Source organism: Galdieria sulphuraria, assembly GCF_000341285.1.
Source record: "Galdieria sulphuraria unplaced genomic scaffold scaf_4, whole genome shotgun sequence".
NCBI classification, from domain to species: domain Eukaryota; phylum Rhodophyta; class Bangiophyceae; order Galdieriales; family Galdieriaceae; genus Galdieria; species Galdieria sulphuraria.
Window position 1 is genome coordinate 228,652 of NW_005178471.1, and position 24,454 is coordinate 253,105.

General features: G+C 38.8%; 11 protein-coding genes across 12 annotated transcripts; 7 read left to right on the plus strand and 4 right to left on the minus strand.

Moving 5' to 3' along the window:
- The first annotated feature begins 28 nt into the window (after window positions 1-28).
- On the plus strand, window positions 29-4,869 carry Gasu_08380 (potassium channel, VIC family). The gene is made up of 28 exons (XM_005708558.1): window positions 29-137; window positions 189-294; window positions 352-442; window positions 491-681; window positions 729-863; window positions 911-1,117; window positions 1,174-1,322; window positions 1,374-1,452; window positions 1,496-1,563; window positions 1,614-1,815; window positions 1,862-1,975; window positions 2,025-2,045; window positions 2,097-2,214; window positions 2,262-2,442; window positions 2,489-2,550; window positions 2,601-2,711; window positions 2,763-2,842; window positions 2,896-3,050; window positions 3,104-3,210; window positions 3,268-3,437; window positions 3,487-3,628; window positions 3,688-3,788; window positions 3,842-4,086; window positions 4,137-4,256; window positions 4,308-4,374; window positions 4,419-4,584; window positions 4,632-4,686; window positions 4,736-4,869. Exons 1-28 carry the CDS (start codon window positions 121-123, stop codon window positions 4,845-4,847), a joined length of 3,372 nt encoding a protein of 1,123 aa, XP_005708615.1. The 5' UTR covers window positions 29-120; the 3' UTR covers window positions 4,848-4,869.
- A 9-nt stretch (window positions 4,870-4,878) lies between these two features.
- Window positions 4,879-6,300, plus strand: Gasu_08390 (diacylglycerol O-acyltransferase). The gene is made up of 6 exons (XM_005708559.1): window positions 4,879-5,203; window positions 5,258-5,508; window positions 5,570-5,691; window positions 5,743-5,826; window positions 5,875-6,067; window positions 6,120-6,300. Exons 1-6 carry the CDS (start codon window positions 4,882-4,884, stop codon window positions 6,276-6,278), a joined length of 1,131 nt encoding a protein of 376 aa, XP_005708616.1. The 5' UTR covers window positions 4,879-4,881; the 3' UTR covers window positions 6,279-6,300.
- Window positions 6,301-6,308: 8 nt separating this feature from the next.
- Gasu_08400 (alpha-1,3-mannosyltransferase) lies at window positions 6,309-7,439 on the plus strand. The gene is made up of 2 exons (XM_005708560.1): window positions 6,309-6,942; window positions 6,995-7,439. The coding sequence occupies exons 1-2, from the start codon at window positions 6,328-6,330 to the stop codon at window positions 7,412-7,414; spliced, it is 1,035 nt and encodes a 344-aa protein (XP_005708617.1). The 5' UTR covers window positions 6,309-6,327; the 3' UTR covers window positions 7,415-7,439.
- Window positions 7,440-7,443: 4 nt separating this feature from the next.
- On the minus strand, window positions 7,444-9,068 carry Gasu_08410 (tRNA pseudouridine synthase A). The gene is made up of 3 exons (XM_005708561.1): window positions 7,897-9,068; window positions 7,754-7,849; window positions 7,444-7,706 (listed from the first exon to the last, which is right to left on the minus strand). Exons 1-3 carry the CDS (start codon window positions 9,044-9,046, stop codon window positions 7,651-7,653), a joined length of 1,302 nt encoding a protein of 433 aa, XP_005708618.1. The 5' UTR covers window positions 9,047-9,068; the 3' UTR covers window positions 7,444-7,650.
- Window positions 9,069-9,258: 190 nt separating this feature from the next.
- Gasu_08420 (uncharacterized protein) lies at window positions 9,259-11,617 on the plus strand. Its single transcript, XM_005708562.1, has 2 exons — window positions 9,259-11,065; window positions 11,115-11,617. Exons 1-2 carry the CDS (start codon window positions 9,350-9,352, stop codon window positions 11,469-11,471), a joined length of 2,073 nt encoding a protein of 690 aa, XP_005708619.1. The 5' UTR covers window positions 9,259-9,349; the 3' UTR covers window positions 11,472-11,617.
- Window positions 11,618-11,628: 11 nt separating this feature from the next.
- On the plus strand, window positions 11,629-13,199 carry Gasu_08430 (GTP-binding family protein). 2 transcript variants are annotated; one of them, XM_005708564.1, is made up of 9 exons: window positions 11,629-11,876; window positions 11,923-12,025; window positions 12,073-12,158; window positions 12,204-12,392; window positions 12,450-12,597; window positions 12,648-12,710; window positions 12,757-12,834; window positions 12,882-13,001; window positions 13,056-13,199. In XM_005708564.1, the coding sequence occupies exons 1-9, from the start codon at window positions 11,770-11,772 to the stop codon at window positions 13,176-13,178; spliced, it is 1,017 nt and encodes a 338-aa protein (XP_005708621.1). In that variant the 5' UTR covers window positions 11,629-11,769; the 3' UTR covers window positions 13,179-13,199. The 2 variants fall into 2 exon arrangements, with proteins under 2 accessions (XP_005708621.1, XP_005708620.1); XM_005708563.1 differs by having other exon boundaries at window positions 12,882-13,199.
- Window positions 13,200-13,213: 14 nt separating this feature from the next.
- Window positions 13,214-14,048, minus strand: Gasu_08440 (hydroxyacylglutathione hydrolase). Its single transcript, XM_005708565.1, has one exon. It carries the CDS (start codon window positions 13,991-13,993, stop codon window positions 13,235-13,237), a length of 759 nt encoding a protein of 252 aa, XP_005708622.1. The 5' UTR covers window positions 13,994-14,048; the 3' UTR covers window positions 13,214-13,234.
- A 375-nt stretch (window positions 14,049-14,423) lies between these two features.
- On the minus strand, window positions 14,424-16,148 carry Gasu_08450 (ABC transporter, subfamily B, ATP-binding & transmembrane domain). Its single transcript, XM_005708566.1, has one exon. The coding sequence runs from the start codon at window positions 16,081-16,083 to the stop codon at window positions 14,449-14,451; it is 1,635 nt and encodes a 544-aa protein (XP_005708623.1). The 5' UTR covers window positions 16,084-16,148; the 3' UTR covers window positions 14,424-14,448.
- A 1,270-nt stretch (window positions 16,149-17,418) lies between these two features.
- Window positions 17,419-18,999, plus strand: Gasu_08460 (uncharacterized protein). Its single transcript, XM_005708567.1, has 2 exons — window positions 17,419-18,744; window positions 18,810-18,999. The coding sequence occupies exons 1-2, from the start codon at window positions 17,451-17,453 to the stop codon at window positions 18,947-18,949; spliced, it is 1,434 nt and encodes a 477-aa protein (XP_005708624.1). The 5' UTR covers window positions 17,419-17,450; the 3' UTR covers window positions 18,950-18,999.
- Window positions 19,000-19,135: 136 nt separating this feature from the next.
- Gasu_08470 (isochorismatase hydrolase) lies at window positions 19,136-19,958 on the minus strand. Its single transcript, XM_005708568.1, has 3 exons — window positions 19,812-19,958; window positions 19,703-19,761; window positions 19,136-19,649 (listed from the first exon to the last, which is right to left on the minus strand). Exons 1-3 carry the CDS (start codon window positions 19,917-19,919, stop codon window positions 19,247-19,249), a joined length of 570 nt encoding a protein of 189 aa, XP_005708625.1. The 5' UTR covers window positions 19,920-19,958; the 3' UTR covers window positions 19,136-19,246.
- Window positions 19,959-20,528: 570 nt separating this feature from the next.
- Gasu_08480 (ATP-dependent RNA helicase-like protein) lies at window positions 20,529-24,419 on the plus strand. The gene is made up of 8 exons (XM_005708569.1): window positions 20,529-20,596; window positions 20,643-21,452; window positions 21,502-21,714; window positions 21,761-22,142; window positions 22,206-22,328; window positions 22,386-22,525; window positions 22,579-23,098; window positions 23,151-24,419. Exons 1-8 carry the CDS (start codon window positions 20,555-20,557, stop codon window positions 24,332-24,334), a joined length of 3,414 nt encoding a protein of 1,137 aa, XP_005708626.1. The 5' UTR covers window positions 20,529-20,554; the 3' UTR covers window positions 24,335-24,419.
- Window positions 24,420-24,454: the final 35 nt, after the last annotated feature.

Here is a 24,454-nt window from a genome sequence, read left to right on the forward strand (position 1 = left end):
GATACGAAGATTCTTCTTTTCAAGACTAAGTCGTTTAATACATTTTTGATTTCTATCAGAAGAGAAAGCTTTTCAAGTTGGCATGTGCGATTGCAATTTCGTGGAATTTGCTTCATTCCTATGAGTTTCTTTCTAAAGTAAGAACTTTTTAAAGAACTTATCAGCATTAGGATAACAGACCTTTGCAGATATCCTAGTCCAGACTGGGCTCAACTCGGATGGCTTCTTTTGTTTGGAACTGCATGTTTGTTGTTCTTCTGCTGTGTGCCCTTGTTTGTGAGGTTTCTGGACCTGGTGAGACTTGCAAAAGGAGAATTCTGTATCATTATATTGACTCTTGGATGTGTTCAGTTTCCGACTGTGGGACGTAAAATGAATAACGTACTAAGTCAGTATTCGCAGCTTGACGTAGATTACCAGGTTTCTAGAAACTTGGACGGAGGTGGGGAAACTGTCCACAACTTTCCTACGTGTAATAACCATTTCACAGATACGGAAAGTCAGAGTAATCAGTTGGAGCGCAATTGGGAGGCTCTTAGAGCAAAATTTACCACAAAGTTTTATGCTAGACTTGGAATTATCCCTGAGTTGCTTCGTTTTGCGCTGAATTTCATAGCAGTTGGAGTTTATGTTTCTTCCAGCTACACTAGCGGGTTTCAGAAAGGTTTAGGAGCGCTTGAGGTAGTTTCAGAACACATCACGTTTCTTTGATTCTCACCAAACTATAGGTAGCTTTTGGTATTATATTTGGATTGGACTATCTTCTACGATTCTATTTGATTTCTCTTGATTCCACTTTACTTGGCTTTGTATTTCGTATCGACTCGTTGGCTGACCTCTATAGTATACCTAGTCTTATAGCGGTAGGGAATGAAATATTCATCCTGTTACTATTCTGATTTGCTACTAGTCTGGAATTGCTTTTGTCTCGTATATCAATTTCAATTATTTGCGAGCCTTTAATCTTTATTATGCCTTTGTAAAGATTTACTATCCTGGTGGTCACGATCCAGAAACACAAAAGCCAAAGCAAGTTTCTGCCTTAAGACCTTTTGTATTTTGTTGGATTTTATACTTGTTTGTGATTATATTTGTTTCGGCTTGTACCGTCTATTCAGTGAGATATCCATCTATAGAATTGGCTTTTGTTGTTATTACTAAATATTCATATAGCTCGAAATGATGGGTGAAATTGATGGCTGGCAAATTGTGAATAGTGCAGGCGAACCTTTATGGAATGTCTTCAATTCAGTTTATTTTGTAGTAGTTACGATAAGCACTGTTGGATATGGCGATATTACTCCTACCACTTATCCTGCAAGGTTAGTAAACCAATGTTTCCGAAGAGTATCTTTTTAAAGTTCTTTTTACAGAGTGGCTACAATTTTGCTCATCTTCTTTGTGGCTGTTTACTTTGCTTCCAAATTGTCAACTCTGATGGAAGTGATGCAAGTGCGTCATTAAGCTTGGTCTTTGATTGAGCTAAGAATATTAGGAACAAAAGTTAGGTTCTGGAGAATATATTAAACGAAGAGGAACTCGACATGTTATTGTTGTAGGACGGTAAGTAATTTGCATATTCTTTATGTGAAAATGGCGTTACTTGTACCTAGTCATAAATTTGGTGATTTCGAACATTTTTCTGCTGCTTTTTATTCTTCTCCTCTTAACGCTACAACTCATATTGTGATATTGGCAAGATATCTACCTTGGTCAGAGGAAGATTTTGCAATTTTGCAAATGTCAAAGATTAGAGATTACGTCCATTTTTTAAGAGGAAGTGCCGCTGAAGTTCGTGATCTTCACCGGGCAAAGGTAGGCGATGTCTACTTTGAGACGATTTTTTTTGAAGTTGTTATAGTTAGAGGATGCAAGTGCAGTGTTTGCTTTCTTGGCAGGTGGTTCTAGTGATAGATTTGCTGAGGATTCGGTGCAAGTAATCCGTATTCATGCAGTTCGAGCCGTAAATCCAACGGTATGTTTGATAATTGTTTTTTGTATTGATAAGACTGAACGAATTCCAGGTTCCTATTTTTGCAGTTCTCGTAAGTCTTCTACTACGTGTAATTCATTCGCTGCTTTACAGTTTTATTTAGTTGGATAGAGGCCTTCATATACACATAAAGAGTTGTTTGACAGCATCTGGAGATTCACCATCTGGAATCATGTCAGGTGATCCTCATTCCTCACAGAAAGGAAACCAGACAGACAATGGTAAATTGCTCTATGTTGTAATGATTGTTGCTTAGAAAAGTTTGAAGAACGTAGTATTAGTGCAGACATGGCAGCCAGTGGTTCTATTCCATATCAGTTTAGTTCTTCTGGCACAGAAATGTTAGGATGTAGTATCTGTACTCGTGAATTTTTGTGCAGTCTCATGTCCTTGAATGTGGTTTGTGATGGTGCATCTACTCTTGTAGCCAATCTTTTGTTTTTTATGAAGTTTGTCTGTTGCTTGATAATTTTTTCTGTTTCTGAAACATTGTAGGTCAAACAATGTATCTCAAGACTTTCCATGGATTTGGGAGTATAAACGAGGAGTAAGAAATGGTAATCTAGTTTAATTACGATAGCTATGAATACAAATGTCCTGTCTCTAGAAATTTTGATGTCCGAAACTCCAACTTTTTTTATTGGCGAGAAATTTGGTATTTGTTTGAAGGCTATTTACGAGTTATCTGGAATGATTTTGATTGGAGTTTCGACAGATAGTATGTAACAACGACGCATCTCTTACGCAAATTCAAGTCCTTTTGTTGTAGATACTGCTGCAGAGATTGGATATTGGGAGAAAGTCATACCAGAGAGGAGCTACTTATATGTCATTGGAACAAGAACTCAGGCAAGATGAACTAAGTTTTTTTTTATAAAATGTGGTTATAAGATGTTGCATAGTTTCATTTATTTAAGAGAATGGAAGCTGAAACGATTTCTTTGATTGAGGAGAAATTGAAGATGTTGAAAAGTGCCAAACCTCTTTCTTACACTACGGTAACATCACTTAGTGCATATGACGTGGTGGAAAAGGTTGAAGACATTCCTGAAGATAAGTATGTAGAACAAAAGACATGAAAAGGTTATATCTTGTTCACATTCCGTATAGAGTGGATATCAAAGAGTTCCGTGATCATATTGTCATTTGTGGCTTTGATGAAGCCGCTGTGTCAGATGTTGTTTTTCTTTTAGAGAGAATTTACCTGTTTTCGTACGGTGAGGAAGTGTTGGCTCCAGTTATACTTTTATTTTATTCGCTAACACTTTGTCAAGGTGATCCTTTATTTGGATTTCCCGTGAACAAACCGCCATTTACTGTCGTCATTCATCCAAGTATTAGTGAGGATAAGATAAGCTCGTTGCACAAAAGATTTCCTAGGACATACTTTTTGTCAGAGTCACCAGAACATCTCAAAAGTTTGGAGAATGTTGCTATTTTTAGGGTTGGCTTTTAGTGGATTCTCGTCGAAGATAACTTATTCGAATCAATAGGCTAGAAACGTTCTTGTATTGAGTGACTCATCTTTTTCCTTTGGAGACTCAACGAATGATGATTCCCTGTTTTCTGGCATTAATACAGAGAACTTGGATCGAAAAGTTGTTATGACTTTGTTGAACTTGGAGCTTCTTTTGGGTAATATTTGTTTCCAGCATCCCGCTTATGATTCTTATTGTATTTTGCCTTACTTGTAGGTTCCTATGATCAGACTCACATCTGTATTGAAATCAAAATTTCACATTCCATTGCATTCCTTGGTCTTCCTCGTCCTCGTCGAAGATATTCTTATTTTGGGGTTGGTGATGTTTTCCATGCTTCATTGCACTTTATAGCGTTCTCCCTTGATAGTTACCAAATGAGAGTCATTTTGTAAAAATGCATTCAAAAGATTCTCAAAAGCTGAAAGAGCAGTCATCCACAGTGACAGAAGAAGGCGTCAATTCGGATGAAATACAAAGACATCGTAGACATCAATTTGCTTCGACTATTGTGAATCTGGGACCTCGTTATCTAAAAACTTTATTAGCCAAGCAGGATGAGAATGATTACATAGAACTCGGCATTTCTTCTGCAGCGACTTGGTATAGGGAAAGGTAGAGACTAAATGGGGCTTGTTTAAGTTTCATATCTTCCTCTTTTTTAGATACGCATCGGGTGAAGTCATTTTAGATTCGCTTCCTGATGTTTTGTTGTGTCGTGAATACGAGCATTGTGGAGTCGTTTCACTACTGTGTGAGATGGTAGGCTTAAGGAATGGAGGAAGGTTGGTTTATATTTTCATGAGCTGCTTTAACAGATACTCAAGCCACGATAGTCTTACAACACCTTTGTTGAGGATGATTGGCATTCCTTCCAAGTGGGTTGGATGGAGATATGACAAGGTAAGTTGCAACAAGATTGAAAGATTGCACTTCATGATTCCAAGGTATTCTCTGAAATCGTTTCTTTTGGAATGATTCCTATTGCGTTGTATCGTTCTGGCGAGGCTCCCATTTCTGCAAGTCTTTTCGAGTCAACACAAAAGAATTTTATACAAGAACTCTCTTCGGACATTTCTAAGTTTCAGAGACAATTTCATCTTGGTAGTTCAGGTATAGCTTCATTTTCATCATTTCAAGTTGCTTATATTGTTTCACAGCTTCTATGGATGCTTTCGAGGCGAAATTCTATCCTGCACAAAATATACTTCCTTGGTAACTTATCTTTCTTAGCTGTTCTCTACTGTCCTCATGTGTATGTTAGGGTTTATACCAACCCTACCCCAGATACAATAGTTGGATATCGAGATGGAATATATGTTCTGGTGAAACCTGCATTGTCAAGCAGTGCCTTTCGACCTATTTATCAATCATGAGACATTTTCATTTGTAATAAATCCGTTGATGGTCATGCATGGTACTCTTAGAAGACTTGTGGCAACTTGGTTTATAACCTTTAGAACTAAGTCTTCAGAGGGTCCACATGAACGGTGTAAAATTGGAAGTGCAACCAAGAAACCTCCTTTTTCCGCAACTTGGTCAAAAGATTCTTATGGGAACTATTGGAAAGTTACTAACTTTGCAAGGACAAAGCCCTCTTTTCGGAGAAAGTTTTTGTCGGATTTTGCAACCTTTCTATTATTTCACCACTTTTATTGGTCACTTTTTGCTATATTATGGTTTCTTTGGTTCGGTTTATATCAAAGAAACCGGGTTATATTGACAGTTTCAGGTTGGTTGCCATTGTATTTGAACTCTTTCCTAACACTGCTTACTTGAAAATAAGCCATTTACTTATTGACTTGGTTTGGAAGATTAGAATATGGAAGTGGACTGCCTTGCTCAACCTTTTGTCGCTCAGCTTGGTGGAAGTTGGTGTTTGAATACTTCCCTGTTATTGTTTACCAACAAGTTGAACATGAAACTGCTTCAAGTGATACCATCATAGTATGTTGCCATCCGCACGGTGTAATGGCGGTTAGTAGAATACTTTTGTATGGTTTTCTTTGGGAGACTCTCTTTCCACAGCATGAAAAGGTAGGTTGGTTAGATCGTCACTAATGACTTTATTTTTGATTCTCTGTTGTTTTGCGTGAAGAGAAGGGCACTTGCAGCAAGACCGCTTTTCTATTTGCCAGTTTGTAGAGAGTTTACGTTGTGGTCGGGAGGTATCGATGCTTGTAGATATTCTGCTCTCACTTCTTTGAACAGTGGGAACAGGTATTCTTTCTTTTTGTCAGTTTTCTCGTTCCGTCAACTAAACTCTTTTAGTATTTTTGTGTTTCCAGGAGGCAGTGAAGAAATATTTGTAACGAGAAGAGATAATATTTATGTGCTGCTAGAGAAACGGAAAGGGTTTGTGCAAGTATCTTTCTTATTTCGAAGACTAACTGCAGTTTGTAGTTTTATCAGGTTAGCGTTGGAAACGGGATCCAATCTGGTTCCTGTGCTTGCTGTTGGTGAAGAAGAGCTTTTTAGACTCTTTCGTTTGGTCCCAGAACGTTTGCAACAATTTTTTTTACATTATTTTAGGCTTCCTGTTGGTGTAGCGTTAGGAAGTTACTGTACTTGTATGCCAGAACGTTCTCCACTTCAGGTTCGTTGTTGAGCTAGTTTACTTTGTGTGAGATGGGTAAACATAGAGATAGATTGTGGTTGGAAGGGCAATAACCGTGCACGCCATAGAGAACCCCAGTAAAGAAGATATCGATTCGCTCCATGCCGTTTATAAGGAAAGACTTGTCGAATTGTATAGAGACTTTAAAACTTTGAATACTTGCAAAGACAAATCTCTCGTCATTTTATGACAATAAAAAGATTTCTTTGAAAGAATCAAAAGTGGTTGTTGGTTGGGCCATGAAGTTGAAGTTGGCTATTTTATTTTGTTTTCTAGACTTATTAGTTGGAGTTGGGGTTATTTATTATGTTCCATTTACGGAGATAGACTTCCAAACATACCTTCAACAGGTTTATCAAGTATTTTTTGAGGGAAAGCGTGACTATAGTCAAATCCGAGGAGACACTGGTCCTTTAGTATATCCTGCGGGATTCCTTTTCATATATCGCCTCTTTTATGCAATAAGCAACGGAGGCTCTAATTTGTTTCCTGTGCAAGTTTGTTTTGCGTTTATCCACTCTGCAACGCTATGTACTGTTTGCTCAATATTTATTTATTGTAAGTTGGACACCAAAGAGTTCTTATTTTGCTGTATGCCATTGCTGTTTTCTCGACGCGTAATGTCTATTCATGTTCTGAGGTTGTTCAACGATGCTTTTGTTACATTCCTTAGTTATCTATCCGTTCTCCTCTTCGTTTCTCGGCATCATTTTGTGGCTTGCATAGTCTACAGCCTTGCAGTATCAGTGAAAATGAGCGCCTTACTTTATGCTCCTGCTGTCTTGATTGTGTTGTTAGAATCGTTTTGTTGGAAGCAGACCTTTTTATATGTAGTACTTTGTGGTGCCGTGCAGGTTAGTTGTTTTTCAATACAACGAATGCCGCATTTCATTGTATTTTGGATAGTTTCTTGTCGGTTTACGATTTTTATGGCATCACCCAATATCTTATATTTCAAAAGCCTTTGAGTTTCATAGAGTATTTCTGTACGAATGGACGGTCAATTGGAAGTTTTTACCGGAACACATGTTCCAACATCCTTTGTGGTCTCTTGTTCTACTATCGAGCCACATTTTGGTGCTTTACATTTGGTACAAACGTGTAGTGAGAAATTTGTTTACAACGCTTCAAAAAATGTGTCAAGAAAAGTGTTTTGTCAAACAGAGAAATGTCATACTTGGTCGTGGTATTGTAACAGTATTGTTTCAGTGTCAATTGATCGGCATTGTATTTGCGCGAAGTATTCATTATCAGTTTTATACGTGGTACTTTCATAGCTTACCCTGGATTCTGTATAGCTTAGGTATCCATCTTAGACAAGGGTAAGTTGTCGTTGTTAGTTTATTGGCACTCATTCTCACAGAAATTCTAGTTGTGTCTTATTGTTGGCTATAGAGCTAGTCTATAATAAGTATCCACCCTCTTGGCATATGTCAATATTACTACAATGTTGCCATTTGTATATCATTTCCAAAATGCTTCAGTCGGATAGTGACAAAAGAATAATTCATTCTCTAACCCAATCGATCAAGACAAATATAAAATCTGTAGAGAAATGAAATTTAACTTATAGATGAATTTTTTGCTCGTTGTCGCTCTCTTCTTGCGTCGATGGAGGCTAACAAGATCAATTATATTGACTTGTGTAAACAGTTACAGGCTTACCTTCTCTCTTGCGTGATTCCAGTAAACGATGTGGTCCTTGTTCTCTGTCCAAGAGATAAGCAGAGGTAGGTTCCGTAAGTTGGTGAAGGTTTTCCCCTAAATATCCAAGTTAAGATAGTTTCAGTCTATTGCTCCAAAATTACCTCGAATGAAATGTTCATGTAGAGAGTTGAGGAGATCCTTCAAGATAGCTGCCTTGCATAGGAGACTGGTACATGCTTCTTGCAGAAACTTTTCCACATCTGTATATGCTTTTGAGCTGATTTGGAAAGAAAGACCACCAAAACCAATCTGCGATAAGACCAAAGGTATTTCACTAGCCATTCTATATAATGGCTTGGCTCCAAAACACTCATGTTGCAGCATATCTTTCACGATATCTTCCTTTTCTAATCCTTCTCCCACCATAAACAGGATACTTGCCATACAACGAATCTGGTGCCACAAAAATGCTTGTCCCTTCACAACCAACTTTGCTAAGCAAATACTACTCGTATTTTTAGAGGATTGAAGTGAACAAGTTGCACTTTCCGGTGGTAGATGCCATTCGAATCTACTTTTGTGTGTCATGGATACTATTTTAATATCACAGCTATAGATAACTCGTCGAAAACTCTGTACCTGGGTAACATCTGCTTTACAAAAGTTGCGAAAATCATGTTCTCCAACGAAAAACTGTGCTGCACGTTGCATAGCTGAAAGGTTCAAGTGCTCAGGTCTAAAATAATAGTGATAGACACGATAAGAAGCTGAAAAGCGCGCGTGGAAATCTGGATCCACACTAGTCCATCCTGTTATCCATATGCCACTTGGTAATACTCCATTCAGTATACGAGGATAGTCCAGCTCTACCTCACCATTAGAAGGTGGTATGATATGGGAGCGGACAGTAAGCGATACCACATTTTCTATTGCAGAAACACCTTTGTCTGTTCTTGCAGCACGACTATAGCAACTTCCTTCTCGGTTCTCGATGAGCTTCGTCTTTAAAAGTGCACGAAACAAATGTTCTTCTACAGTGTTATCAGAGTGAGGCTGAGAAGCAAATCCATCGAATCTCCAACCAAGATAACATATGCGCAAAGCTATTTTTCTCTTTCCGTGTTTGTTGAAGTCAAAAGGTTTTCCTGTTGTTGCACAACAAAGCGAGGCTGAAACTGAGTTGGAAGAATTGTCCTTATTTTTGATAAAAGCGTCTCTCAAAGAAAGTATGAAATGAATTAATTCTTCTTTGGAGCTACTTTGCAAAGACTCTTCTGAAGTTTGTATCAACTGATTCTCTAGTTGTTCCATTCCGACAACTCTCAAAGACGACCTCGTCCATCATCATCATCATTATTTTTATTATTATTTTTATTACTCATTTTTGGATCAAGTTTTGATCACTGCGGCTTTGAGAAGGGTTTGTTATCTTCCTTGTTCGAGTGAATGATAAACTTTCCCTTTTGTAATAACATAATTCGTGAATCATGCAAGAGTTTTCTTCCCAGTCAGTCATGCCTCATCGTACAACATCCAACAATTCTTCTTAGTTTTTCGAGGGAAAACGTGATTGTTTGAAAAGACCGTTGCAGTATTCAATTTCTTGTGTGGCATATGGAAAAAGACGACGATACTTGTACCCCTTTTGCCGAAGAAGCTGCTAATTTGATTGCTGAAACACTTCACGTTTATGATAGAATAAAACAGTTGGGCGGGATAGATAATAATATAGACACCAATCTCAGCTCTTTGTTGTTAACGGAAGGTCTGGATCAATTCGTTGCGGCTAATCTGCAAGAGAGAGATGAAACATATGAATCTAGAAGAATTGCTTTTTTTGATTCCAGTGACGAAAGTAGTTCAGTAAGTACAACCAATACAACGATACTGAACGTTCCAGCTTCTGCCAACGCACTCAACTCCCAAGTTTCTTGTTCTTATCAGCATAAAGACGAATCAGTTGAAAGAACAACTTGTAAAGAAAGTTCTCACTCAGTTTGTTCGCATAACAAGGTACAAGAGGAGGTGATTGAAGTGGAAGACAGTCATAGCTTACAAAATATATCACGTGACAGTAGTCACTTATTGATTCACCATAGACCAGAAGGTTTTGCCAAAAGAAAGAAAGAAAGAAAAGGATGGACGCGACAGAGTCTTAAAAGTATACTTCGAAACTTGAAAGAGGTTTTGAATTCGATGGAAGAAAAGGTTGTGGGGTATGAAAGTGAGCCACTGCATAGCCACAAAGGGGAGAATAAGGATTTGCTTGTTCTTAAGAGACCTAAAAAGGAACAAAACAAACACGTATCAAGTTTGGCTAACGATAGGTCATTCTCTGAAGGTAGAGATAGAATGACTTCACATAGAAAAGAGTTATCAACTTCAATTTCTTATGCTACCATAGAAAACATGTCTACACAGTGGCTTGATAATAACTATGATAGCAAGGAAAGTTTATTGAATGATTTGCAGTCCATTACCAAGTTCTTCTTAAGAACATTGAGGAGTGATTGGAAGGACGTATTGCCAAGTGGCTTGAGCGCGGACAAGTTATTGGAAAAGTCACACTGGAGCCCCAAAGAACTCTTTCATGTTTTAACTTTGAGTATACAGTTCCTTTGTGGACGCTCAGCTGCAATTTCTGAAAGAGAATCCTGTTTGGAAGCTGAAATGCGTAGATTGGAAGAGTTTGAAAGACAGTTAGATGTTCGGGAGGCTGCTGTAATGAACAAAGAACGCAGTTATTCTGGTGATTCTACGAAGAAGACAGGATCACAACAAATACAAAATGGTTGTGAAACAGTCAGACAATTTGAAGACGGAAAGAGATGTCATTCGGAAACTTTGAAAAAGCAGACTGTTGCATATTTGTCTATTCCTGCATCGGAACTGACGAGTGAGCGCAATAACTTGAGGGATTCAGAAGAGTCTTCCAGAGTTGGCATTGAATCACATCGTCAGTTAACTGATTTACGTTCAAGAATTCGTACTGCAGAGCATCGTCTAAAGAAAGTGTGCAGGCACTTAACACGCTCGGGCAAGGACAGAGTTCCATCTACTTATTCAGGGCCAGAATCGAGTCTTTCAGGATGTGAGGAAGCTTCAGCGTTCTCATGTGCTCAATCATCTATGCAAAGTAAGAATTCAATGCACAATGAATTGGAAGAGCTCAGAACAGAGCTACTCCAACATTACAGTGCATTGCAAAACTCATTAACGGAAGCTTTAAAGAATATTTCCAATCGTATAGAAGAGCAACGCATTCATCCACCATTTGCTATAGACACTGAAAAGCTCGAGAAGAAAGAAGGAACTATGGAAACTTATGAGGTAAGTTGAAAGCATTTTATATAGCAAATTGGTCAATTTGCATAACTAGAACCATTCGATGAGCATGCTGAGAAACATAGAAAGTTCTTCTTGTTGCCTTGATACTCCTTCGCTGCTAGATGCTTTGAGCGCAACAGAAAGGGAGTGGATAAGGCGACTGGAAGTATTGAAAGCTATCATCTCTCAAAATAGACAATGCAAGCAAGACTTTATTGAAACCATTCCAAAGTTGACTGGGGAAGCATGTGGAGATATCACAAATACTCAGAAATGGAATGATTTCATTATTGCATTTGTAAGAGAGAACGAAGCGCTCGATGTGTATTGGAAACGTGCTTTGGATAGCATTCCTGAACAATTGGAACACACCTCTGCATCGGAGACTGCTCTCTCCGACAAGGTTTGACTCTTTGTTGATTAGTTATTTTATTTGTCTTTTGCCTATTTATTCTTACTTTCGCATTTACTAGACAAATGTTCCTATTCAGAGCACTCTCTTCCAGTTAGAAAGTATTGCTCTTCAAAGAATTCTATAAAATGAGCTATCAGTCGGGCCTTCATAAAGATTGTTCCAATTGGTTTTGTAGGAACGATTGCTCTTGTTTCTCTGATCCAAAAGAAAGTCTTTTGATTACGTTTCAATTAGATATGAGAGTGTTGTTTTGTCTCCATTCAGGACATATCTAAAAGCTTACCTCTATTCGATGGCAAATATGTCCGGTTTTCTTTCGTGCAGTATAGTTATTTTGCCTAGAAACTCTTCTTTTTGTGGTTTAAAGAAATTAAAACTATGGAGAACGTGTCAATACAAGTAAGACACTGTAGTCGACAAACACTCGATGTTTATTAGCTCATAGGACAGTGGTTGCTTCTGTGAATGAGGGAAGCAAGGATGATATTCGAAGGCCTAAAGTACAGTGGTACCCTGGTCATATTGCAAAGGCAGAAAGAGTGTTGAAAGTATCAAAGCTTTTGGTCATCCAAATTAGTGTACTAAATGTTTCAAGGACAAACTCAGACTTGTCGATGTTGTATTGGAGGTTCGAGATGCAAGAATACCAAAGTCAACAGAACATCCAGAACTGCAATCATGGTTAGTGTTTTTATCTCCTCGAAGACGGAGCTAAGTTGCTTTTAGGCTCGGAGAGAAGAAGCGACTTGTAGTGCTTAATCGTCGTGATATGGTGCCTCAAGAAGCACTATCCGTTTGGATCAAAACTATCAAACAACAAGGCTTTGAAGTGTTTGATACCAACGCGAAACTTGGAAACGGAATACAAAGACTTAGAAAGGCTTTGATTTTCTGTGGAAAAGCTATCAACGAAAAGTATTTATTGCTTCATTGGGTCAGTATCTTTGAAGAAAATGTCTGAATTCTGTTTAGGAGAAGAGTAAAGGGATTATTGCCGAGAAGTGTTCACTGCATGATTGTTGGATATCCGAATGTCGGGAAATCGGCTCTCATTAATAGACTTGTGAATCGCGCTATTGCAAAGTCCCAAAATAGGCCTGGGGTGACAAGAACTTTCCAGGTAAGTTGTCTTTTGACCAGTGTTGCTTATAATGAAATTTTTTGTAAAAGTGGATTCAAGTTTCTGATCAAATACAGCTTTTGGATTCACCAGGAATCATACCTCCTAAACTTGTAAGTTTGTCTTAGGCATCATTTATTTTGCTCATTTGGGAATAAGGTTTCACAGAGTAGTGCTGAGAAATTGGCATTTTGTAACGATATCGGTAGTGGATCATATGATAACCAAGTAGTTGCGGCAAGTAGTTTTTCATGAAAGAGTTTCTGTTTTAATGGACTTTCTAGTCCGCATTGCTTGAATGCATTAGAAATGTTGGAACAGTCTGGTCACAAGATCATTGTTTTGTCAGGTTTAACGAAAGATTTGGTATAGATATGCTAAAACACTCGGGAGAAATGCTTCTGGTAGGTTCATTTTTGATTGCAGCCATTGTTAGAGTTCACTATTTCTCTTTTCAGGAAATAATTTCGCGAAAACAGTTTTCGAATGATAAAGAGAAGACAGCTCAGAAGATTCTCGCAGAATTTAGACAAGGACTTTGGGGACCGTTGTGCCTGGAATGGTGCGATTCAGAGCTGTAAAGTTTCGGTGTTTTGATTAAAATGTCCCGAGAAGGCCATGTCTTAAAAAACATCGTTTATTGTTCTTCTAATATACCACAGCACATATTTCTTGGGAGAGCAAAATCAATAAGTTTGGGATAGTCCAACTTCAACTCTTTCATCATGAATAGGAATTCCTCTCTGGTCTTACTTAACCGCGTATTCCATTTCTTTTCTTCTTCAACAGTAGTTACATTTCTTCCATGATAATCGTGGGCTGGATATAATAAAGTATCATCGGGTAGTGACAAAATGTGCTTATGCACTGACTCATAGAGTAACTCTGAATTCCCTTGCTGAAAATCCGTTCTACCACAGCCTCGAATCAGTAAAGCGTCTCCAGTAAATGCCATTCTGGGTACATAATAAAAAACATTTGGCGTCTCGTGAGGTTTTGAGTCATATAAAACATAAGTAACACAGCCAGAAGTGTGACCTGGAGTTGGCCTAGCTTCCAAATAAAAGTTCCCAAAATGAAGTTTCTCGTAGGGGTCCAAGTGAACGTCTGCCTTGGCACCACTAGCTTTAGAAATAACTGACTTGACTGTTTTCAACTCTTTCTTCAGCATACCAGTTCCGGTAACGTGGTCTGCGTGGACATGAGTATTTAAACCATATAGCAGTTGCACACCCAATTCTGTAACAAGCTTTACGTCCCTCTGTACTTGTGTATCAACAGGATCAATAAGGACGGCAGGCTTTTCCTCAAACCTCAGGTCAGCTAACAAATATGTATACGTGTAAGATTCTCTATCAAATAGTTGCCGAAACAGGAGTGGGTTTCTAACTTCCATTTCCATTCAAATCTAAAAAAACTGAGCTGAACATTCATTAAGTGTCTCCGTTTGGGGTATTTGAAGGAGTTTAATGCACGTGCATCGAATTGAGTCCAATAGACAATTCTTCAGAGAAATGCCTTTAAGATATCCCAAGAGCCGACAATTACTTTATTCTATTGTGCTCGAGAGATCCATAACTATTAGAGATTAATGATGAAAGGTCATATTGTTAGAAGAATGGGCGGTCTTGTTTTTATATGTATCCTGTTGTACTTTGTGAACTTGCTACTATCCAGTGTTACCTGAAAAGTAAAGGTTGAAAGTGTCCAGTGCTTTTTTCCTCATTTCGAGTTTTTCTACTGAAAATTTCCATAAAAAATTAAGCTACTCTTATGATTTCTACTCTTATCCAGCCTAGTGCCTTTGAATACTTTGAGACCATTGCAATATAAACGTTTTCGACGACGAATTTACCAAAAACTTCCTTCAACAATGGAAGCTTCCGAAAACTGTGCCTTTAACATTTCTGCATATTTTCCGTTCTTTTTTAGAAGTTCGCTAGGTGTTCCAAACTCAATTATTCTACCCTTTTCTAAAACGACAATTAAATCAACTGATTGTATAGTAGAAAGTCTGTGAGCCACTATAAATACGGTACGATTTTTTGCAATAACTTGCAAAGCTGATTGAATGGCGGCTTCACTTTCTGCATCCAAAGACGAAGTGGCTTCATCAAACACGAGTATGCGAGGATCTGTATAAACTGCTCTTGCAATGGCGATTCTTTGTTTCTGTCCTCCCGAGAGACGACATCCACCTTCTCCAACGTCGTAGGAAAAACCACCTTCTAGTTCAGATATAAAGTCCCAGGCATTCGCTGCTTTGGCTGCATAATATACTCGATTCATATCAATATGAATCTCACCAAGAGCAATGTTTTCAAGTATAGTACCAGAAATCAATGGAGCATCCTGAGGGACAAATCCTATAAGCTTCCTTAACGAAGCCAACTTCATATTTCGACAATCTACGCCATCGATTAAAATAGAACCACGGAGAGGATCATAAAAGCGAGAGAGCAATTCCAACAAAGTTGTCTTTCCTGAACCTGAATGACCAATAATTGCAACCGAGTTACCTGCGGGTACATTAAACTGAATGTGTGAAAGCACATAATCAGTTTCATTGGATACATGCTTCTCCATTGAATAAGAAAAACAAACGTTTCGGAACTCCACATGACCCTTGACGTTCTGAGGCTCATCTGTTCCAATATCTGCTACTTGCGGTCTTGCGTGTAAGAATCCACGAATAAGTTCCCATGCAACTTCTCCATTACGAAGTTCTACAGCGTTACTAGCAATGACTTGCAGTGGCTCAATCAAAAATGCGATCGAACTCACAAAAGTTATTAAAGTAGTTGAGGATAAAGAGCCTCTTCCAACAAGATAAGCACTCATTAACAGCAATACCAATACAGATAGGGCATAGGAGATTGTAATTATGGGAACAATCGCTGCTTTGGAATATTCAAATTGATAGCTTTGTGATTTCAACTGGGTCAAAATATTTTTCAGTTTATATTCGAGCATGTATTTTTGAGCTCCGTAACTCTGAATGAGACGAATGTTCCGAAAAGTATCCGACAGTAAGGAAGACAAAGCTCCTGCAGTCTCCTGCAATCTCTTAGTAGAATTCAATAATACTCTCTCCAGAAGGTTGTATGTCGTTAGCATCAAGGGCATCGTACCAATTAGTGACAGAGTAAGAGGTGGACTCATAAAGAACATGTAGACAAGAACTCCACAAAACTGAACAAAACTAGGTATAAAGCTATGAAGTAAACTATACAGAAGTTTTGATACTCTTTCGACAGCAGAAGTGCAAGAGTATAGTAGATTTCCACAACTAACATTGTAATAAAAGACTGTGTCTCGATATAAAAGTCTACTGAACAAATCTCTTCGCAGAGATACTTGAAATTCTGTTATAACTCTCGCTATGATTGCGTCTTGTGCAAAGAGCGCTAGAGAGCGCAGCGATATGAAAAATAAGATCTTTGCTGTTTCAACAAGTAAGTTGGAATGAAATCCCTTCCCTATCATTGAAGAGAAAGATCCAAAACTTGCTACAAGACGTAACAATGAAGCCAAAGAGATCGTAGTCGCCAAGGAAAGAAAGAGAAGTTCTCCACGAAAATTTGCTATGTACGGAAATATTTGAGCGTAAGTATTAATATATCTTTCTCTAACGTCAAAGAAAAAAGATTTCGCCGAGTTTGAAGAGACTCTTTGGGAGTTTCTTTCATAGCCGGAACTTTCAACGCCTCTCTTCTGACAACAACAAAATCTGAAAAGGGTTTTCCGGTTTAGTTTGAAAGCAGCTGCTGCTTTTCTCTTTCCAAAGTGGGACGGCAACAATAAACGTAAAAAGGTTTCATTCCCAACATACTCCAAAAGCCTAGAATTGGGCATTATCCTCTTAAATGATTGAACGATGATGGGCATGCATATGTCTGCTTTTTGGCAGCATTTTGTTGGCCGAAAACAACTTGCAACTTCCAATAGGCATTAAAGGACATTTGGATAATCAAGTTTGGCATGATGCTACGTTCATTTTTTTATTTAAGAATAAAGAGTAAAGAATCTCTTGAAATATGGACTGTGAGCACTTGTCTTCTTTGCTTCTTGTTTTGGATTGTGGCTGCCTATGAATTTAAGAGCGCACGGAATTTATTCCCCACATTTTACAGACAATAGCAAAGGTTTTAATCCTATTGTAACATAATATTTTGCATTTTCCCCTAGCAGCGCAATTCCATTTACTCATCGGTCTATTGCAATGTCGAAAGAAGTTGAAATAGATGACTACAATTTTAAAATGACCCAAAAGAATTATGTATATTACTGGTGTTGGTACCAAATATCTTCTCGGGACTTTCTCCATGGAAAAAATTCAAGAATAATGAGAAAACTAGCAGAATTCAATAAGTTTATAGAAGGCGTCGAATATTCGAAAGGCATTTTTGTCTGAAATATTTAGAGTGTTCAGCTTGGTTTGTCCAAAATGCCCCTCGCCTTCTTAAGAGTTATTTAGGAAGGAGGTTTCGTTTTATTTTTTTGGTTACGGAGCTGCAATAGACATAGTCATCACAATACCCTTTGTACGAAACCCTGTTTGTTCGGTGTTAATGGCAGTGAACTTTTGTAAGAGGCTATAATGTAAATATGAGCAGATCTTGTTTCCTTAAGAAAGTATCTTTGTTCAACTCAGTTCACCAAGAGTGATCTCATAAAGCATTCCTTCTTGTATTTTAGGTTCACTATGTTGCTGTCTTTAGATTCCAGAAGCTGATTCTTTCCAGACGGCCCGAGAGGAATGGGAATGAGACCCAATTGCTTGAGCTCCGGCTGACGTGTTGTCTCAATTCTCCCGAAGACAAATTGGATTAAATTTTGGTGTAGTTGACGATATGCTTTCTTCTATACAAAGGAGTATTTTTGGAAGCCCAGAGAATTCTAGACCTTCACTTTACCATCCACATTATCGTAGACCAGATGAAGCTGCTCTAGAACCTGGTGCAGTTCGAGCAAGTTCCGAATTTCGCTTGGCGTTTAGGGAACTTATTCGAGAGTTTGCTGACATCGCTGTGAGAGAGGCCGTCAAGGTGCGACGCTCAGTGGCTAGCGTACATGAGACAATACGTCGTTCTATTTCATCTAGGAGAGGTTCCATATTTTCTCCTAGGACATCAACGGGCTCCGAATATGAACTTCTAGAAGAGAACAGTGAGTTTGGCTCCATTTTGGAGTCAAAAGATAGTGTAGAGCTTGGAGAGACACTGGATATCTACAGACTAGATATTATTGCAGAAGAGAAGGACCTCGTTGCTCTGGACCCTCGCAAGCCATATTTAAGAGAACGAGTTTCCTGGCTTCAGTCTGTCCGACATGTTTATTTTCATATTCCCGGTCTGCATGACATTCACTGCAATTTATCAGAACCATCTGATAATGATTCCACCTTTGTGGAAGGAGAAAACTCCGTTATGGAGCTAGGTGATAATATGGATGAGCCTTCAACTCCATTGCAATCTGGTTATCGAACCTCCCCTTTCGTTGTAATACATGATATTGAAGGGGTGGCAGGCTATGTAACATATCTTAAATTTTCGATAAATGGTCGTATGAATGAGTGGCGCTCCAATATGTTTCGCAAGAGAATATTTTCTGTGGATTTGAAAAATTTGAGACAGCGAGCGCAATCTCTTCCTCCTATTCGAAGAAGATCAAAACAACTCTCGAACGCAGGTTATTATGAAAGAGAAAGAATGCATAGTGAAAGATTTCCTTCAGAAACTTCTTCAAGACCTTCTCAAGTTATGAGAATCAGAAGAAGACTTTTTCGACCTTGGTATTACAAGCTCAAATCCTTTCCAATGTGGGTCGGAATCATGTTTCTTGTTGGATCCATTATTTTCACTATTGGTAGTGCATTGTCTTATGTCCCTTCAGTTGCTAATAGTTATGTGCTTTATCAAGGCCTCATAGGCTGGCCATTCTTTGTAGGGAGTATTTTCTACACTGTCGGAGCCTATATAAGAATTTTAGAAGTGCTAAATGCACCACCGGTTCACCCGATGATATCGGACGAAGATAGTGTTCGGCTTTCTGTTGATATTTTGGAGCATAGAAAGATTAGACTTTTTGGATGGGAGCCTTGGCGATGGGACTTCCTTGGTGCACTTATTCAACAAATTGGTGCTTGTTTGTACAACATCAACTGTTTCGTTGGAAATGGTAACAGTGCCTTCAATTTGAGCTTTTATGAGACCCAATTTATTCTTTGGTTGCCGGACACTCTCGGATCGATATGTTTTGTCGTAAGTTCGTATTTCTTCATAGTAGAATATGGACATCGATGGTGGACTTGGGATCCAAAATCTCTTCTGTATTGGACGGTCCTGTGTAACTTCATGGGTGCCATTGGCTTTCTTCTCAATGGAGCTTTTGGGTTTGGAGAGTACGCATTTCCATCCAATTCTCTCTATGTGTACATTGGTTCCGATTTACCTCTCCTCTTTGGATGTATTTGCTTTTCTCTTGGTGGTCTGTTTCTTATTTTAGAACAAAGCTTACCTAGTCATCTTGATATTCTCGCATCATTCGGGCATTTATTTTCAGAATGAAGTTTTTGGGATATCTCTTTTTTATCAATATTTTATTCAAAACGTCAACCACAAATTTCGAAATGTCAAACAAATACGAACTACGACATATTCTTTATAAGGTCGTCCACGGAAACAACATTAGCCTGGCTTGGAAAGATATGGTCAAGCAGGGCTTGATGAGCTACGTCATCTCCATCAGTAACCGCTTCACGAACTACAGTGATTTCATAATCCGCGTCTGCAGCCCAACGAACGGTCGAAAGTATAACCCCACTTGTAGACACACCTCCCAAAATCAGGTGCGTAGCATTCAAAGCACTCAAAATCGTTGTAAGATCGGTATTGAATTGTGCTCCAACTCTTCTCTTTGTTACCGAGAATTCGCCTTCAATTGGCTTCAACTCCGCCACTTGTTCACTTCCAGGGGTATCTTCCACAAGAATAGAACCTCTCGAGGAAATCAGGGACAAAAACTTGTTTCGCTTCGAAACTTCAGGGTGTCTGAAACAGTACTTCAGCAAATTTGAAACTCAATGTTTGCCATATTCTATTACCCCTTTCTAAAACGAACTCCCACGTGAATCACTGGAATCTTCTTCTCTCGGGCAAAGTTCTGATCACAGTTATTCAGTTAAATACAATTTGACTCAAATTCAAACATACCAAAAGCTTCAAAGCTCCTTTGACGACAGCTTCTTTCTTTTCAGGAGGAACAAAGCCCATAATGTCATTTTGAAAGTCGCACAGCACAAGAACTGGATTCGAAGACATGACAAATTCAAAAAGCAATAAATGAATCCGGACAGCACATAAATGTCACATTTGGAAGAGATGGCTGAAGCCTTCCAATGTTGTAGCAAAATCCGAAAAAACAATTCCGACATTGCACATAGTGCATGATTTGTTTGTAACTAAAGAGAAATACCAAAAATAGGACAGTTTTCCACTGAGATCTTTTCAAAGATAGAGAATGAAACTTGAATATACATAGCAATCTGTCCAACCTAAGTTTATATGTCTTCATTGTAGAAATCAAACCAACATGAGAAACGCTTGACTCTCAATATATGTGCTTTGTTCCGAATATTCTGAAGATGATTGCTCTCTCTCTCTCCAAAAAAAATCATTCAAAAACAGGCCTGCCCTCAGAAGCGTAAAATGTAGGCTTCTACAGAATATTAAGTTTCTTTCCATCTGTTGTAGTCTAAACGATAAACAGATTGGAGCTTGAAATGTTTGAATTGACATGAACTTTTATTTCTTCATCATGGCTCTTCTGCAAAGGAAGTTGTTTCACGGTTGGTGAAGAAGAGAAATTTCAAAACCACGATGAAGATTGGACAATTAACTATGTTGAGCTGATTTAGTCGAACTACGTCCTTTGTGGCGCCTTTTTCTCGTCTTTCATGGATCTATTAAGTGATGAACAACTTTGGAAGATTCTTGAAGTAAGTTTCCAAACTTGGTTCGCTGCTATATTCGTAATATCTCCAGTCTCAGGACGACGCGCCTTTTGTCGTAGACCCTGAAGAATATGCTTTATTGGAGAAACTAGAAAAAAATGCAAGAAAAGACGAGGATTGCGAGAGAAAAAATATTTCTAGAAATACACAGAATTCGAACTTTAGCTTATCTACGACCTTGCCTTCCTTTACAGACAAAGTTGAAGACAAAGAAACTACGCACGAACGACGAGTGGCCGAGGACAAGTTCTCGGAACCCTTTGAATGTATAGAAGACGACTTGTTAGTATTTGCTCTTGACTCTTTTGAACGACAATATGGCGCTCCTAGTGAACCGACAGAGTTGAACCTCGTTGTTGAAGAAACGCAAACTTGGCTGTCAGCGCAAACGCATTCGAACGAAGAGAACCACTCAAAAAGGGTTGATTTGACAAAATCAGCTTTCCTTTGTCAGTTTGGTGATAATTTGAAGCAGCAAAGTATAGAAAAATATGTGCCAACGTGTCGCACAAATTCAAGTGTTGTGACTTCCTCCAACTCTCCGGTGGAACTCGTATCCCCTAGGATTCGGAAGGTTCAACGAACTCTTGATGGAGTAATGGACAGTCTGTGGTTTCCCTCCAAGTCAAGCAAAAAACTACCACAGAACGTTGCGTTGGACTTGAATGCCGCGAGTTCATGGATCTTTCCTACTAACATTCCAGAACGTGAATATCAGTTCAATATTGTCCGCTCGGCGTTGGCTTGTAACACGCTAGTTTGCTTACCTACAGGTTTAGGTAAAACATTTATTGCTGCTGTGGTAATGTACAATTTTTTACGTTGGTATCCAGACGGTAAAGTGAGGAGGCAATGTTTTTTTTTCGAGTTACATTCTAAGTTTGAATGAGGTTGTTTTTATGGCTCCCACCAAACCTCTTGTTCGACAGCAGATAGCAGCCTGCTATAGAGTGGTCGGCATTCCTATCGAAAGTACTGCAGAAATAACAGGAGCTATGAAGACTGAAGTGAGAAAGACAATGTGGAAGTCTAAAAATGTGTTCTTTGTCACTCCGCAAGTAATGAAGAACGATATTGATCACGGCATTTGCCCGGCATCCAAGGTTAATTAGTAACTTTGATTGTTTGTTCCAAAATGACGATATTTAGGTGATTTGTGTCGTTTTCGATGAAGCTCACAAAGCTACTGGAAAATATGTCTATTGTAGCCTAGTTGAAGACTTGAATAAGGCCACTGGTGGTTCTTATAGGATCTTAGCATTGTCAGCTACTCCAGGAAATACCATATCTGTCATCCAACAAGTTATCGATAACTTACAGATAGCAAAAGTAGAATTTAGAAGTGAAGATGATCCAGATACGAAGCCTTATACGTTTCACCGGCAAATAGAGTCAATTATAGTGCCACTGGGTGCTGATCTACAAGGAGCCAAAGATTTGGCTATGGATCTTTTATCACCGTTTCTTAATAATTTATGTAATAATCAGGCGTTTTATGAACGTTGTGCTGAACGGCATGTCTGTTATTACNGTAATCTCTTTTATTCTCATTTTTAACATAGGGTCAGTATCATGAAATTATTAACCGCAAGAGAAACTTGGAAACAAAAATTTACACCTCAAACAAAGGAAGACCATGCCAAACGTTCTTTCGTTTTATCACAATTCTCACTTGCAGTTTCTCTTTGCTATGGCATTAACCTTTTGTATTCCCATGGTAAGTATTCCTCTTGGTGTCAAATTTATTCATGTTTTGAGAGTTCTCATGGCTTAGGTCTAGCCCCATTCGACAGTTTTCTTGAAAGCTTTGAGTCGGAGTCGAAACAGAGGACTGGGGGACTGAAGAAGCAGATTGCAAATCGAGAAAAATTTAAACAACTTCGAAGTATCACATCGGAACTCATAAGCAGAGGTGTACGTAAAGAATATTTTTTTATATGTGTCAATGCATAACATTACAGCTACAGGTTACACATCCGAAAGCTCTGAAATGCGTTGAAGTACTAAAACATCATTTTAGTGAAACTTCGACACCTTGTTCAGGTTTTGTTGAGGGGAAGTCTTCTACTAGAGCAATAGTTTTCGCTCAATATAGAGAATCAGTAGTTGAGTTACGGAGAATTTTGGCACAGTATGAGCCGTTAATCCATGCCATGTGTTTTGTTGGACAGGCACCATCAGCTAATAGCCATAAATCTCAAAAAACATCTGGAATGTCCCAGAAGGAACAGATTGAGGTTCTGCGAGAGTTCAGAAAGGGAACATTTAATGTTCTAGTCTCAACTTCCATTGGAGAAGAGGGTTTAGACATTGCTGACGTAGACTTGATTATTTCTTATGATGTCATTTCTTCTCCCATTCGTATGTTACAGAGAATGGGACGGACTGGCCGTGCGAGAGCTGGCCAAATAGTTGTGTTGCTGACTGAAGGATGTGAAGAAACAAGACTATGCGAAATGAACAAGAGAGCTACAAGCATTGCAAAAAGTAGGTAGTCTTCTTATGTTGCCTCCGGTTTTATGAATTTAACTTCTGAAAGGTCTTCGCGACAAGTTGAATTGCTTTTCTCTGTATGAGAACTCGCCGAGAATGATTCCAACAGATGGTACAACTATCCACTGTGAACGTAAGGAGCTCTCCATAGAAGACATAAGATTTTCAGGAGAGGACTCCATCTTTCCCCTTCATTTCAAGAACCATAGGAAGAAGAATGCTTCCAAGGATTTTCAACAACAAACGAGCTCGTTTGCATCAGCGGCGAACACAGTGGAATCTATGTTTCTTGAGAGTTATGGATTGGATATTGGTGAGGCGCCACAAACGAGGCTAAGTACGAAATGCGGAATCCGGAAGTTTTTTTCCGACAATATTTCTGGTTCGGTCTCTGTTTGCAAGCGGCCAAATGCTTCAAAACTGGGGAGTTTGAGAGCTCAAACTGTTTATTTGATTGAACAGATCTCCTCGGGGTTTGTTAAGTTTGATATCGCAGATTTCTCGAATAACGAAGTGAATGAAAATCTTGAGGATTCTCAAAGAACGTATTTGTCAGAATCTAGTAACTACTTAGAGTGCGCATTCCCGGGGTTGCTTAAAGAGAGCCAAATCAATAGGGACATCGACGATGCGAAAATGCTTGATAGAAAAGCAGCAGATTCTGGGAACTGTAATATCTACGTCGGTTCAGAATCTCTCGTTGATAAGAGCTCAGTAGACACAGTAGATAGTTTGCTGGAGGAAATTTGCAGCCCTCCTGATGAAAAGCTGGAAGTGAATATTTCTATTCGTCCCTCGGGTTTGCATAATTCTTGCCCAAGTCTGCAGGAAATGAATGTAGAAGGCAACGAAAGCAAGGAGTTGTGTCGTCCAGACCAAATAATGATAAATAGAAATGATAATGTTGTACTGGATGCAATGCCAAAGGGAAGTTATGCATCTGATGAGTCATCGCCCATATTGAGAGTGAAGAAGAGACGGAAGCAAGAAAAGCAGCAACACGGTCCTTCGGTTCCAAGTGGTCGTAAAAGGGTTAAGGCTCCCAGAAGCTTACGATTTATTCAAAGTCAAGCGTCCATTAGTAGTGATGACGTTGATGACGAAGGAAGTTACGAAGACGACGAGTTGGGATCTTTGGCAGACTTCCTTGTGGAAGACTCAGAGAGCCAAAGGAAATCATTCGATGAAAATAACAGTGACTCAGGTAGGGTTTTTCTTATGGGAACTTGATTTCAGGTCCCTCATTCCAAGACTAGATGAACGCAAAAATGTAAATATGCATTCCATATATCTTCGCTCGTTGCGTAGTCCGGAAAATCACAAGTTGGGATTTGTATCACCTCCAAGGTT